The sequence below is a fragment of the Stegastes partitus genome, unplaced genomic scaffold (genome assembly GCF_000690725.1).
Source record: "Stegastes partitus isolate 25-593 unplaced genomic scaffold, Stegastes_partitus-1.0.2 Scaffold813, whole genome shotgun sequence".
Taxonomy (NCBI): Eukaryota; Metazoa; Chordata; class Actinopteri; family Pomacentridae; genus Stegastes; species Stegastes partitus.
The window spans coordinates 163271-178212 of record NW_007578544.1 but is presented as its reverse complement, the minus strand read 5'-3'; the positions used below and the strand labels follow the sequence as shown (position 1 = coordinate 178212).

General features: G+C 40.4%; 1 protein-coding gene across 1 annotated transcript; it reads right to left on the bottom strand.

Moving 5' to 3' along the window:
* Positions 1–2621: 2621 nt before the first annotated feature.
* Positions 2622–13877, bottom strand: ddx21 (DEAD (Asp-Glu-Ala-Asp) box helicase 21). The gene is made up of 16 exons (XM_008292477.1): positions 13702–13877; positions 12069–12302; positions 11739–11879; positions 10995–11070; positions 10351–10529; positions 10118–10235; positions 8727–8912; positions 8409–8554; positions 7905–8054; positions 7488–7649; positions 7101–7220; positions 6243–6316; positions 5804–5963; positions 4694–4828; positions 4001–4045; positions 2622–3813 (listed from the first exon to the last, which is right to left on the bottom strand). Exons 1-16 carry the CDS (start codon positions 13783–13785, stop codon positions 3559–3561), a joined length of 2265 nt encoding a protein of 754 aa, XP_008290699.1. The 5' UTR covers positions 13786–13877; the 3' UTR covers positions 2622–3558.
* Between the last annotated feature and the right edge of the window lie 1065 nt (positions 13878–14942).

Sequence of the window (14942 nt, the reverse complement as noted above, 5' to 3'; positions counted from 1 at the left end):
GCACAATAGAACAGATTCAAAATAAAGTGTACAATGAATAAAGTGTCATCATGCTCCACTCTGCACAATGCAGGCACCCGTAATGGTCAGTTTAAGTGGCTGAACTGATGACCGAGGCCAACACAACAGCCTAGAAATAGACAATTAAACTGGTGCAGACAGACTCCAATTTTCCCCAGAGTTCCTGCTATGTATTTTCTGTGAAACCAATAAATACAAAGAGGTATGTTTCAACTGTCACACAAACCGACAGAGCAGCATTTCAAAAGGTTTTGACTCAGCATTGTGCCAGTAAAGCGATACGCAACAAACATTCCCGCAGAAGATTGAAAGCCAGAGACGTTTGGTTAACAACATAGAAACAGTCAGGAAAAGTCTGGTCATTCACTCGTCGATGTAGCTGATAAGATTTTTGTTCCCTGTGTGTGTATTTCTGCGATGTAGGAGGATGAGGATGATGAAGAAGACTACACTGTGGAGAATGCCTATACCGCACCGCTTTCCCTCACCAGCGATGACGTGTCATCAATAACAACCAGCTTCAACTAGAGAAACGCAACAAGCAGCCCACACCGAAAGGCGGTGAATCAGCGAGTCTCTCACCGCCTGAGGGCTGTGTCCTCCACCGAGGACTTTCACAATACATTAAATACATTTTGATCATGGTCATACTGCACAGACTGTCAGACAGTAGACAAGCCATGTCTTAAAATTGCTCACGAGAAGTATTACGTTCTTCATCTAGTCGTCAGCAGACGTTTTGCCTCCCAGCGAGTCATTTGAGTGTAATCCAGCTGGGGAGGCAAAATGGCACAAGGGAAATCAATTATTACACATCCAATAAGCTTTGTTTGACAATGCAAAATGAGGAATTAATAAGACCTGAGTCAGGATTTTAGCACAACATGATGAGCAAAGAATGGTTTTAATGGGGCGGGTGAGGGATTGTTTGAATGTATTTGCTCCTCAGCTTTGTATTTATTCTGTTTGAAGTGTGGTTGCAGGCATCAGGTCCAAGGGCTTTTTGAATGTTCTGATCAGAAATCAGGGTCTAAAAGAGTGTTGTGAGTTGACGCAAGAGCGCAAAATACAACAAATACAGAATGAAATGTACAATTAGTGGTGCAGACGGCACTTCCCACTGTTCAATAACTAAGGGGTTGAAAACAAAACGAGTAAAAGAGCTCTTTGTACAACATACACTCAGAAAGTTTACAGAAAAATCAGTGTAGTTTGTGATTGTCCTTTTTGGCTTGTCTGCATAAAAATCTATCAAATAAATCACAATAATGAATATCTGGATATCAGTATATCTGAACTCCCTGTCACTTTTTAAAAAAAAAAAAAAAAGAAAAAGTAAAAATATGAAAAACTTCCAGAAAACTGTGCGAGTCCTTCAGAAATATGAAATGCAACATTTGCACATTAAATATTGTGAGAGACACTTCTCACATTTTACTGTTAAACCTTGTACATGTTTTTTGTTCTTGTGTAATTTACTGTAGCCTTATTAAAAATGGTGTAATTATTAATGTCAGTTATTGCACTGTACAAAAAGAGAGAAATGTCTAGAAAAAAATTAAGCAAACTGACTGGAAAAGCAATGAAATGATTTGAATTATGATGTGAAAAATAGACTTGTAAAAAAATAAAAAAAAACACTGAATACCATGACAATCTCTTATCATTCTCTTAATCTCTTATTATTATCTTAAAGCATAATCAAAATAATTTGTAAACAATCGAAAAACGTAGGTGGAAACAGGACTTGGTGGTTTGTGTATATCTTTCCCTGTCACAAGCAGCTATCTGCAGGAGGGAGGAACTGAAGGTGCTCAACAGTTGGGTGCTGAGCGGCAAGTTTCTGCACCCACGAGATGGTGGAAGAAGGCCCAAGGACACGAAGGAACCAATCAGCTAGCTGCAACACATTCTGTGCACATCCTCATGTAACAGTATAAGTACACTGGATCAGGGAGAGGCAGTCAGTCAGACTTCGCGCCCTGACATTAACTCTGTCTGTGCTCAGGTGAGAAGTTTGATCCAGAGCTCTGTATGCTTATTCAGCTATCTGCTAAATAAATACTTTGAGACCTAAATATCTTGCGCAGGAGCTATCGCACACATCGTTTGATTTCTGGTAGATTGGGATCAGACTGGCAGAACTGTTGTCATTAAACCCTGAAGTCAAAATGAGACTGAAAAAAAAACATTATTTTGTTCATTTTTACTAATTAAACTTCAATAAATCAAACCATTCAAAGAATTTTTTGCATGTTTTCTATGTGAAGCAGAGATAGGGTTGCCCTGGTGCACCACAGAACTGTGTCCCTGCACTGAATGAGTGTACAGGGTGAGGTAGGAGGTTTATCGGGTGGGTATTTCAATTCTAGTTCCAAAAGCCTTTAAGGTGCGTTCTGTGCAGTCGTCTTTTCTCAGTCTGCTGCACTGCAACTTAACATAAAACACAGCAGTTCATAGAATCTGTGAATTTAGGATTATATCCTCGTAAATTCACATTCTGAAAGCAGCAAGACTGAAGCACGTGTCTTGATGTATTTGTGAATGCATATGTGCTCATTTTACACAGCCTTGACAAAAAAAAAAAAAGAACCACAATATTTGGTGACCTTTTTTCTTTAATGAAGAAGTCATTCAAATGAATGGAAGCAGTAGACACAGTCATTAAATAGAGGCAATTGCAAAGCAATCATCCAATATATTTTTGGGGAGACAGGTTTCAGATGAGGGTAATGCAGCAACCTGACATGAGCACAACTGTAAAGGTTAACACTCCTTTCATTATTGTTCCCTGCGGGTGCAGAGCAGAAACAAAGTGCCTCCCACATGACACAGTGTCTGCAGTATAGTGCACCTTCATGGTCGTACAAAAAAGGCAGTGTAATCATGCAACAATGGTCAGGTTTACAAAGTCAGAAGTATGAGTCTTCTGATTGGGACAAATGCCCAAGTCTGATTGCTGCAACTGTTCCCCAAACACCCAATATAAAACAAAAACAAAAAAACAAAAACACCTTACCTAAAACTCAATGGAGGGCATTTTCCAACTTATATTTTATGTCATTTTGTTACATAATGCAAAACCTTTAGGTTTATTAGCCAATGTTTCTGAACTTGTGCCATTCAAGACGTGGCAACTGAAATATGCACTCATTTATACAGTACAGTAACATTTCAGCTTTCAGGAGCATGTCGTTCCAAGAGTTTCAGCTAATGTGTCAACTTAAAGAAGTACATGTCAGACATTACAAAGTGGCTACCAGTTGTATTGTGTTAATATACCCTTTAAAAGAAATTTCTATCTGTGAGCCTTTTTGAAAGGCTAATTGAAAATTAACCAACACTTCAGATAACCAGTTCTGTTCATACTATGTGTGACAATCTGCAATTTAATGAACTGGGTATTAAATTACAATTCCGCTTGTATCATTTTGAAGATTTTTTTACTCAGCCTCACACTGGCCCCTCCCACCAACAGCCAATAAAAACTGCTGCTGGCCCAGGTGAGTGACAGTCATCAGTCCACAGGTTGGTGCTTCAGGAGTCAAAAGCTTGGCCGAAGCTGCGTTTCTGTCCTCTTCCTCGGTTGTTGCCAAAGCCACCGCTCCGGAACCCGTTGCCACGGCCACCATTTCCCCTAAAATTTCGTCCCCTTCCACCTCTGAACCCTCCTCTGTCGCCACGGTTGCCATTGCCTCTTCTGTCACCACGGTTACTGAACTGCTTCTCCTCCAGCTCTGGGAGCTCTGTGGCTACAGTCAGTTGCCAACGGCGACCGTCCTTCCAGTTGTCCTGTTGAAGAAGCAGGTGGGTTGAGAAGGATTTTAGCAGAACTACGACAGTCTGCCAACTTCTACACAAAACACTGTCACAATATTTACATTTTCCTTTAGATTGTTGTGACTCTTTCAATGATGAAGACATTACAAACAGTCCAGTGCACATGTTGAACAGATGAGGGCTTTGCTGTTGTTCTCACCTGCATCTCCTTGACTTTATCAGCCGCGACATCAAAGCAAACTCCCTGTTACAAACACAATAAGGGCGAGATGATGAATGTTTGTGTCTCGCTCAGTCAAAAAAAAGGTTTCACACATTCACTTTATGTGAACAGATGTTTTTTCTCTTGACTTGCTGTGGATAATTAGCTCTGTGCTGATTGTGTGATGGAGAGGCTAAATTCACACATAAACGGAAAAATATTTTTGAAAAAGACATTCTTTTCTTAATTTGCATTTTGATTTACCAGTGGGTTTCCCATTTATATTTCCATTTGCCTATTCAGTTGTTATCATTTATGCAGCACTCTGGGGTGTTTTTTTGGCAAGACACTGTGATTTCAAGTCAAATCTAATAAGAACGCTCACCGGATTTCATTTGGGCCCAATTCTATGCAAACTACATCCCAACACTCCCTTCAAGCCGGCATACACACCTTGAAACATAACCTCCCTTACAATAAAACCAATAAAACTCTAAGCATGCAGTCAGATGTATTGTACAAATGTGGTACATTTGGAACATTAAATTCAATACAACCCACAATTGAAAACAGGGGAAATGTAACTGGAATACATTACTAGGACTTATGTGCACAGCAGCAACACCTCACATATGTTAGTGTTTGTGTGTGTGTGTGTGTGTGTGTGCGCGTGTGTGTGCGTGTACGTACCGTTTTGCCTTTCAGGAAGGTCATTCTCTGAATGTTGTTCTCAAACTCGTCTCCCAGCTGTTCTCTGATGCTCTTCCAAGCGTAACCCAGACCATGCATCTCCTGGGAACACACCAACTGCATCGTGGTGAACCCCTGCAAAAACAAACAGAAACAGTGCGTTACAGGCATACATCACCGAAGGCACAACAACAGAATCTAGGTGGAGTACAAGTCAAGTGGGAGGCAGTGACAATATGTCAAGTCAGCACATTAGCATCCAGGGACTGCAGCATCTACATGAGCAGACGCAAACTTATCTTGTACAGTCTTGTTTTTGTCATCTTAGAAATATTTCAAAGATCCGTTCTTACTTAACTTTTAAAGATACAGAGACGATTTAACATGCTTTTATTTCCTCGCGGCTGGATTACTGCAACAGCCTTTTTTACGTGTCTTAATCAGAAATCCCTGGACAGACTACAGACGGTGCAGAACTCTGCTGCCAGGCTTTTAACCAGGAAGAGGAAACCTGAGCACATCACGCCTATTTTAGCTCTTTTACATTGGCTGCCAGTACGTTTTAAGATGGATTTTAAGATTTTACTAATCACTTTTAAAGCACTCGACGCTCTCTGCCCTATTTACACTGCCGACGTTTTAACTCCATACTCTCCACCACGCTTCCTACGATCCTCGGGCAAAAGTCGGTTAACTGTCCCAGAGGCCCGGCTGAAAACAAAAGGGGGACAGAGCATTTTCAGTCCGAGGCTCTGGAACGACCTGCCCGAAGAAATCCAGTCGGCAAAGTCTGCGCTCTCTTTCAAGTCACTTCTTAAAACACATTTTTATCGGAGAGATGTTCCTGATTTTATTTAAGTTTTTTAGCTTCCTGCTTTATTTGTATGCTTTCTACTTTCATCACTTATTCTGTGTGCTTATTCTATTTTAATTTTTAATTTATTTTTTATTGAAAAGCACTTTGTAACATTTGTTTTGAAAAGAGCTCTATAAATAAAGTTTATTATTATTATCTTGCTATAAAAGCTGTATCAAGAGGGTGAAAGGTGCCTGCTGTTATAAAGCACTCAGTCCAGGCTTACTGCTAAACTGCATGTGTGCGTAACTTACAGCATCGGAGCTGAGCAGTGACCTCTGCTCTAGACTTGTGGCTCCAGAAATGTGGGCCAGGGCAGCAGCTAGCGCATCAACTGCTCCTTTCTCTTCGATCAGCTTTTCCGCTGATTCCCTGAAGTAATCAATAGCTGTGGCCGAAACAGAGTCCAGAAACCTGAATAGAGAAAAAAAAAAAAAACAACCACTATGTAACACGTGTCAACAGGAAATACTTTTCGCATGGAGCCCCATCATGACTCAGACTTTGTGGAGCCACTGTTAAAAGCCTACGTAAGCGCTACGCCACTAAGTCACTCAAGTAAAAATCAGAGTCCTCATCCTTTACCAAATGTGGACTCCAAGGTTTTAAATATTATTCAATTACTCTCGGTTCTTACTTCCAAAATAATATATATTTGTCTGCCCTCGGCTCTCGCTCCTGACAGTCACTTACCTGGCAGCATCTTTGCTTGATGACTTGATGATATCATTTGCAGTGGGAACGCCAACACGCCTGAATGTGATGCACTGGAATAATACAGAATAAAAAGGTTTTTAATATGGTAATTAATACAGAAACATGTCATGTGGAGTCATACAGATTGTACAGACAGTTATCCATTTCTTTGGCAATAGATTTGCAATATTAAACACTACTTCCAGCTACAAGAAAAAATTAGGAGTTCTCAATAGCCTCTAAGAAAACACTCAGTCTTCTACCTTTCTGTCTTCACCACTTTTACAAATAACGGTAATATTTTTTGTTCATGGAGCACCTTTTAAATCCAACAAGGCAGGAAACTATCCTCTTCCCATCTCATGAGTAGCACAGATGTCACTGAAGGCTCTGGTTTTTTTTTTTTTTTTTTTTTTTTTTAGCTGCTCGAATAAGTCAATCTGTCGCTCCTCCCGAGTTAACTTTGTCAACGAAAATTGTTACCAAAAATATTCATTAACGATCTCATCTACCTTTTGGAAATGTTTTCTAACCATTTAGTGTCCCGTTTCATGCTAAACCCAGACAGTAAATAGGATTATAGTGAACGTGTGAGTGACTCATTTACTAGATGAGTTGCTGCTCTGTAGTAAGACAGACCAAGCAGCTGCTGCAATGTGAGGTGAGCAGGACAGAGAGGGAGAACAAACAGAGTTTAGAAAAGTTACAATGAAGATCTAATGACTAAAAAGTGCCAGAACTGATACACATTTTCATCACAGGACTAAAACTAAACCAATATTAGGTGCCAAAATGAACACTGCGCTCCTCTTTGCCTGCCTTTACTCCTTCATCCAGAAGTGAAAAGACACTTACTGCTTTGTTTTCTACATAGCGCAGCTGGTCCTCTTCTTTCCTTTGGTAGAAGCAGATGCAGATTCCAGTCCTGCCTGCTCGGCCTGTACGTCCCGAACGATGAATGTACGACTCCACATCCTGACAGCACACAGAGACAGAACATTTTTCAGAGACAGTAAAAATGGACAGGCCTTTATGTTTAATTTAATGCAACACTGCTGATCAACAAGTGTGAACTTAGTGTCAATCATCTAAGAGTTAATTCTTCATTTTCATCACTCAGCTGGTGCAAACGAGTGTACTGTAACTGCTTGAAGCACGCTAATGCTAATTTGTAAATACACCATGTTGCATGACTTTAATCTGCACCCTCAGTTTTAACATTCCTACTGCAACCCATCGCACCTTGGGTGGAGAACACTGGACCACCAAGTCGACTTCAGGGATGTCTAATCCACGGGCTGCAACATTTGTGGCAACCAGAACCTCAAAGGTCCCGTTCCTGAAGCCCTTTAGCGTCATCTCTCTCTGTTTCTGTGGAATATCGCCATGGAGGGACTGGCAACTCTGAAAGCAGCCAAACCAAAATAAATGACAAATGGAACTCAAGGATAAAAAGCAGAAATTGTAATTTTTAAGAAGCAAGGCGACCGCTGATTGAAAAATTAATCTGTCACAACTCCCAGAACTCTCAAAATGATTCTTGTTATGAAGTTACGGAATATAAAAAATGTCAGTGGATGATTTTATAAATTAAAGATGTAACATATACTATAACTATTCGTACACTGCTAAATGTGCATTATGCATTTATGCGTCTACCTGTTTGATGGATGCATTCATGGACAGTTCATTGGCCTCTTTCTTTGTCTCGCAGAAGATGATGGTTCTGCCGTGGCTGCCACTGTACACCTGGATCACATCGCCGATCACCGCCGCACGCTGTGACCAGTGACACGCTATGGCCAGATGCTACAGCGGATCAGGTGGAGAGACACAAAAACAAAAGATAAACAAAGGGGGGGTGGGGGGTGAAACCAGGGAGTGAGAAGAGGGACGTTTTCATTAATCCAGCTGGCAGACTTTAACTTGTACTTCATTACAATTCCACTGGTGTGGATGATGATAAATACAGCAATTTTTACTGCAAATGAACTTGCTGAGCTTTTCTGATGGAGATGTATGTGAGCTTACTTTACAGTCTCTGTTACGTTTACTGACCCTGCAGGCGACTTTGAGAGATTGCTGTAAAGCTTATTAAATTGCACCCATCACACAGTCTTCACCCCGAGCTATGTAAACACACACACACACACACACACTTACTTCCACAGTTGTTGCAGCTTTCTGTGTTTTCTTGCCAATCAGGTCAACATGTTTGCACGCTGGTCTCATGTATTTCTTGGCCACATCATACACCCAAGGGGGGCAGGTGGCGGAAAACAGAAGAGTCTGTGGGTTGGCGTCACTGTCTACAAGGGACACACAAATTCTATTTTACATACACGAAACAATCTTTAATCGACCATATCAGATAAACAAACTACACTCCTCACACTTCGCCTTGTACACACACAGAAAAATGAACACACACATCGTACAAAAGAAGAACACGTCACACAAACACACACTGATTTACTTTACCTTTCTTATATGATGAACCCAAAATCTCCTCGACCTGCTCTGCAAATCCCATGTCCAACATCTGGTCGACTTCATCCAGAACAACGTGTTTCAGTTTGGTGAGGTTGAGTTTATTGTTCTGGAGGTGGTCTTTGATGCGACCAGGGGTTCCGACCAAAATATCAATTCCATTGCGGATAGCATCGACTAGACAGGAAGAGAGGAGTAAAGCGAGTTAACATTAAAACATAAAACGTGTTGTTACAAGTTTGAAAGACGTGGGACAAAATGGGTTGATTATATGTAAGGTCCTGTTAGCGATCGTCTATTTAACCCTCTGAACCCCAGGCAGACTGAGTTGAACCAAGTGGAAGTTTTCTGCTCCTATCACTTCTTTTTTGTTTTTTTTACTGTGGACTCATTTTTCATTATAAAATCCAGTATTTCTATGGAAACAGCAAAACTAGAAGTAGAAGTTCAGAGAACAAAGTTACAACAAAGTTATAATGCCATAAATCATTTTTTAAAGTTGAATTTCTTGGATTATTTTACATAAAATGAAGATGACCAGCAACTAACAAGTACAATATTTTTCCATCTGCCCTGGTGTTACCAACACAGAGGGAACATGGCGGCTCTACAAGCTATAGATATTCTACTACTTACATGACCCATAATAGTCTCAGATTTGCTCTGTGAAAACACAGTCTGCAGTTCAACAACAGGCCTGTGAAGTTTTGTGATGTGACTGCTGGATGTAGCAGAGTTACTCATTGCAACAAGGAACAGATTTTTTTTTTTTTTTTTTAACAGAATCTGATTAATGCACACAATACTTTTAAGTGCAACAATTTTCAGCTGAGGCTTGGTCTATTTTCCAGAAAAAAACCAAAGAAGTCACACGTGATACCTTCAGACTGTTTGTACAGCTTTGGCTCTAATGCAAGGCATAATTTTGGCTATTATAAAAATAACATGCTTTTCAAACCCACTGGTTGGTTTTGGAGTTCAGAAGGTTAAATGGTTAACCAAAAAAAGAGACGAATTTGAATCACATCACACAGAAAGTAGCATTCAATGTGAATAAAGTTTCAAAACTTCTAATGAATGGATGCAAATTGCTTCCTGCAGCCTGACATTGGTCAAAGAGTGGCTGTCGTTAACTCACATACTTCAGATCACATTCCAATGCAGTACTTAAGATATTGACATTTTAAGTTAGGCTGGCAAATAAGAACAGTGTTTCAGACGGGGTAGAATCGAGGGCCTGCATAAATCACAAGTGTAAGATAAACAGGGTTGTTTTGACAGATCAGATAAACAATGCATTGTGTCCCTCTTATTGTTGTTTTTATATGTATTACAAAACTACATCTGTTAAAGGAAAATGCATGTCTTTGCATGAGACTTACTCTGTGGGTTGTATGAGCTGCCTCCGTAGAAACAGGCAATAGACAGCCTCTTGGAGACGTCCTTGAAATCCTTAGCGACCTGAATGGCCAACTCTCTGGTTGGAGCCAACACCAGAACCTACAGATAGACAGAAAAGACATTATGACACAGGCCTACTCAGAGAGCAAGTGACACTGGGAGCTTGACATGTGCTAGCATTCAGTGACTGGTGTGAATGTGCACAGGTGTTTACCTTGGGAGGCCGGCCTCTGGTCATCTCTGCTGAATCCCTCTGGAGCTTCTCCACCAAAGGGATAGCGAAGGAGAAAGTCTTTCCTGTTCCGGTTCTGGCTTGGGCAATTACATCCTCTCCGTCATATACAGGATCAAATGTCTTTACCTGAATGTCAAACAGGTAAGAGACTCCCCGAGCTGAGAAAGTGATAGCAGAGCGACAGAAAATAAGAAAGTGGGATGAAGAGGCACGGGGAGAAGACAGTGGATCAATGGCAATTTGTTATTTAACACACCCCAATTCACCTCAGCAACTCCAAAGCCCACTGAGAATTACTTTTGCAGTACAAGAAGAGCCACTTCGAACAAGAATTATTGCATTTCTTTCAGTCCGTGATAGTGAACACCAAAATTCAGCTTCAACTGTTGGTTGCACGTTGTTCACGCAGGCTCGCACAAAAGGTCAGTCAATATTCATAAAAAATAGCAGCTGTTCAACCTGGTCTGTGCAACTTTTTAAAACACATCCATAAGAATCCACATTTAACAACAAAATTGCCTACATCTAGAGAACTGTGAGAATGCCAGAGTTTGCACATGTATCAGTGACAAATTTGATCTTGAGCCGTCACGAAAATAGAACAATGGATATATTATGTTTACCTTTCAGCTTATCAATAGTGACTTGGGAGATTCTGAAGTTGGAGAAGGCCCCTTCTCTCTGCTCCGGTGTCTCCTCCTAAACAAAGAAACAGAGTCAGTCTAAATGTCTGCCTACAGCCAACTTTGGGTATCTTTTAAAAAAAAAAAACAACAACTAAATCTCAAGAGTTCAGTTTAGGAATTAAAGAACACAAAAAACGATAACAGAGTGGCCATTCTGTAGTATGTGATAAAAATGCATAAATGTCATAACCAAAATGTAACACCTGAAAAAAAAGGATTGAGGAAGAGCTGAACAGTGTGGTGCAGTGTCTCCCCCTTCTGGCAGTGACAGTAATTACACAGACACTGCTCATGATGTGACACTGAACTCTTTTCTCTAAACACCAAGTTTGTCAGTATTTTTTATTTTTTTTTAACCACAACATTACAAACTTTACTTGGATGCCTCCTAAGGTTTTCCACTATACTCCTAGCAGCTATAGCGTACTCCGTGTCTATCACATGGTTGCTCCTCTCTTCACTTCTCCTAAACCAATCACAGCCGGTGTGTGTGTGTGTGTGTGTGTGTGTGTCCACTCCAGCTTTGAACTATCAAACAGAATACAAACTTCAAAGATCACGACTGCGAATCTCTAACTGATGCAACAGCCAGATAACACAGGAAAACTCATAACTCAAGTTCTCGTGATGAAGCTGGGAAAAGCTAAAAACCAGTACAGTCCCTCCTGCTCCAAATCTTACCTTTTCTTTATCGCTGTCACTGGCTGAGTCATCACTTGACTGGGAGGGTGTCTGGATGGGAGTCTGAACTGGGGTGTTTGGGGTGGAATGTCCATTGGTTTCTGCTTCTGCAATTGCTTTCTTTTCCTTCTTCTTGGTTTTCTAAAACCCAAGCAAAGAAAGGACAGAGGGTTGAACAAACGGATATGACACCGTCTGCAAGGGCGTTTACGGAGAATAAACAATAATATTCTCAATGATTGTAACCCCAACCAGCCTGGTAACAATTAATGATGCCCATAAACACTGTGGTAAGGAAATCTGATTCGACACAAACAATATAGCACTGACCTCTTCCTCTCCTTCTGTGTTCTTCTTGCTCTTCTTCTTCTTTGGTGTTTCTACACCATTACTGTCACCATTCATGTCTGTGGCCACATCTGCGTCGCCGTTCACTTGGTCCGCTGCCAGCTTGTCTTTTTTCTTTTTCTTCTTTGGTGCCGGAGGGCTGCAGTCTGGGTCATCCTGCTCCTCCAACTGCTGCTGCTGTTTCTTCTTCAGCTTCTTGTCCTCCTTGGTCTTGTTCTTGTTATTTTTAAGACAACAAAATAGCACTTAGATAAACCAAATACTCTTGAGTATGAAAAATGTTCTAAAAGGCGCTTTGACAGTTTCATTTCATGTAGGCCATCAACTCACCATATTGAAATAATAAAGTTCAAGTAATTAATTATCATATTTATGTTTTTATGGATTGATTTTACCCACTTCTTTGCTTTTGATCTAATTAATTAATGATTATGTTCATGTTTTGTGGATTGACTTAATCTGTCTTCTTATAGTTTTGTGTGACGCCTTTGAATTGCCTCAGGTACGAATTGTGCTATATCAATAAACCCGCCTTGCATTGCCTATTAGGTACATATACTAATTAGTATGGTATTCACAATTTAAAAGCATCCAACTAGAGAAAATTGAATTTTCTACCTCATATCGAACATTATTCTCCTTCTTATATTATGTTACTAAGGTCCAAAATTAGAAAAGCAGTTCCAAATCAAATTCTCCTCTTGATCAAACTGGTTACCCAAAAAGATAATCTATTTGTGCAAAATGAACATAGAAAAAAAGCATTAAAGTATAAAAATAGCAAAAAAGAGTACAGCTGTAAACAGGACATAGACAATAAACATAGTACATAATTCTGACTATAAACAACAAACAAAGAGACAATAATAAGCGGTGTGTGCAATTCCAGTTAAAAGACTTATTTCAGAAATGGGATTATCATTTTGCAAAACTCTGCATCCACTAACCACATGTACTGTCGACCTCGTGAGGCTGATAAAAACATCCCAGCTGTAGTCACACTTTATGTGAGTGATACTGAATTCAGGAGGCTCTTTGCATAAAAAAATAAAAATAAAATAAATAAATCACCAACGTTCGAACAATTGAGCAACAACTCGACAGTTACTGTCAGCTAGAATTAAATGTACCGTTTGTACATCTGGCTCACAGCTGACGAGACCAGCTGGCTGTGACTTCATCATTTCGCGCCCACGGCGCAGATTTACAGAAACGTGATGAGACTGTTCAGGATCTCCATGTTGACAAGCAAAGAGTCCATGTAGCTTACAGATCAGCTCAGCAGCACATGGGCTCACCACGTGATCTTGTACTGTATGTTAGCTAATCCACGTGCCTACGTAGACAATGCATGCTAACCTTACCTCCGCAACAGAACACAATAACACTGAGAGCTACGAGGTGAATCCAACATTTTCTTACTAAATTCGTTGCAAAAGCTAATCTCGTGTGAGTTCTCCGTTGCTGTTTTCCTAACAGTGAAGTAGCGCTAGCTGTCCGGTTAGCCGAGGTTTCGCGGTAGCACGTCCAGCCACATGTTAAAAACAGGGAGCAGCCGGAGCACACACACGGGTTTTTAAAGTCCGTCCACGGCGACACGACACACTTTACTCACCTTCAGGGGTTTAACCTCCGCTACAGTGTCCACGCTGTCTTCCATTACTTGTTCTTCTGTCTCAAAGACGACTTTTGATGGCATTTCTCTTCCCGGTTGGAGTCCCTCAGCGGAGTTGCACTGTTAAAACCCTCGGGCACGCGGATGGAAAGGAGCGCGCAACTGGGAGCGAGGAAGCGTGTAGCGTGTTCACGAGCTTATCGGCGGAACAAACAACGAATGCATGTGTTACCGCCACCAAGTGGTGTGGAGTGTGATTCAGTGCTTGCATCATTCGTGAAGAAAAAAAACTAAAACCCTCAAACTAGATGCTGAAATATGATTGAGAACTAATTTCTTCTCTTGCAGAATGTTTATTTGATCAAAATTTACTCGTACCTTTAGAGATTTTGGATCACATGCCTTTTTCCTGCCTCGTATTTTTTTCATGAATAACTTTATTTATGTGATACCCATATTGCAACAACACGAACAACGACATCACTTCTGGCAGATGTAATAAATATAGTTATTAATTTTAACAGTAAGATTCAAAACGCTGGAGTAAAGAAATTAATAACAACAACAACAGGGAGAGGACCAAAGAAAATAGAGGTATCTCGCAAAACTATAGGTAACTTCTGTCCAGTAGGTGGTGGTAATGCACCTGAAACGTTGAATGCCAACCACCAAATCTAGTATATATACGTCTGGGTCATTTGACAGTCTGGAGAAACGACAGTGGAAGACACCCACCTGTATGAGAGTTTTATTGAGTTTTATTTTGAGAGCAGCCTAAAATAAAGACAGGCGAAATATTCAATATAGTAATAAAACTAAAACAACAAGGAAGAAGTTAAATCGCATGAAGACAAACAAAGTGGGGGGGGGGGGTCCAGGTCATGAATAGAAATTTTAAAGAGATGTTGTTTTTTTTTTAAAATGGGCCTAATCCTTGCAGCACTGATTGAAAAGAAATGACAGATAGAGAATTTACCAGACAACAGAAATGTACCTTGGTACCCATCTGTCAACACTTGACCCTTTAGAATGTTGTTCAACAGGTCATGCAGCCTCATGTTTCTAACAGTGTTGTTCTATCGTGTCTTCTTTCCCATTAGTCACATCTGCGAACATTATGTTTCCCTGTATTGATCAGTGTTTTTTTCTTACTCCAGCCCCCCGTGACCCTAGTGAGGATTAAGCGATGTCTAGATAATGGATGGATGGATGGATTATTATTATTATTATTATTATTATTA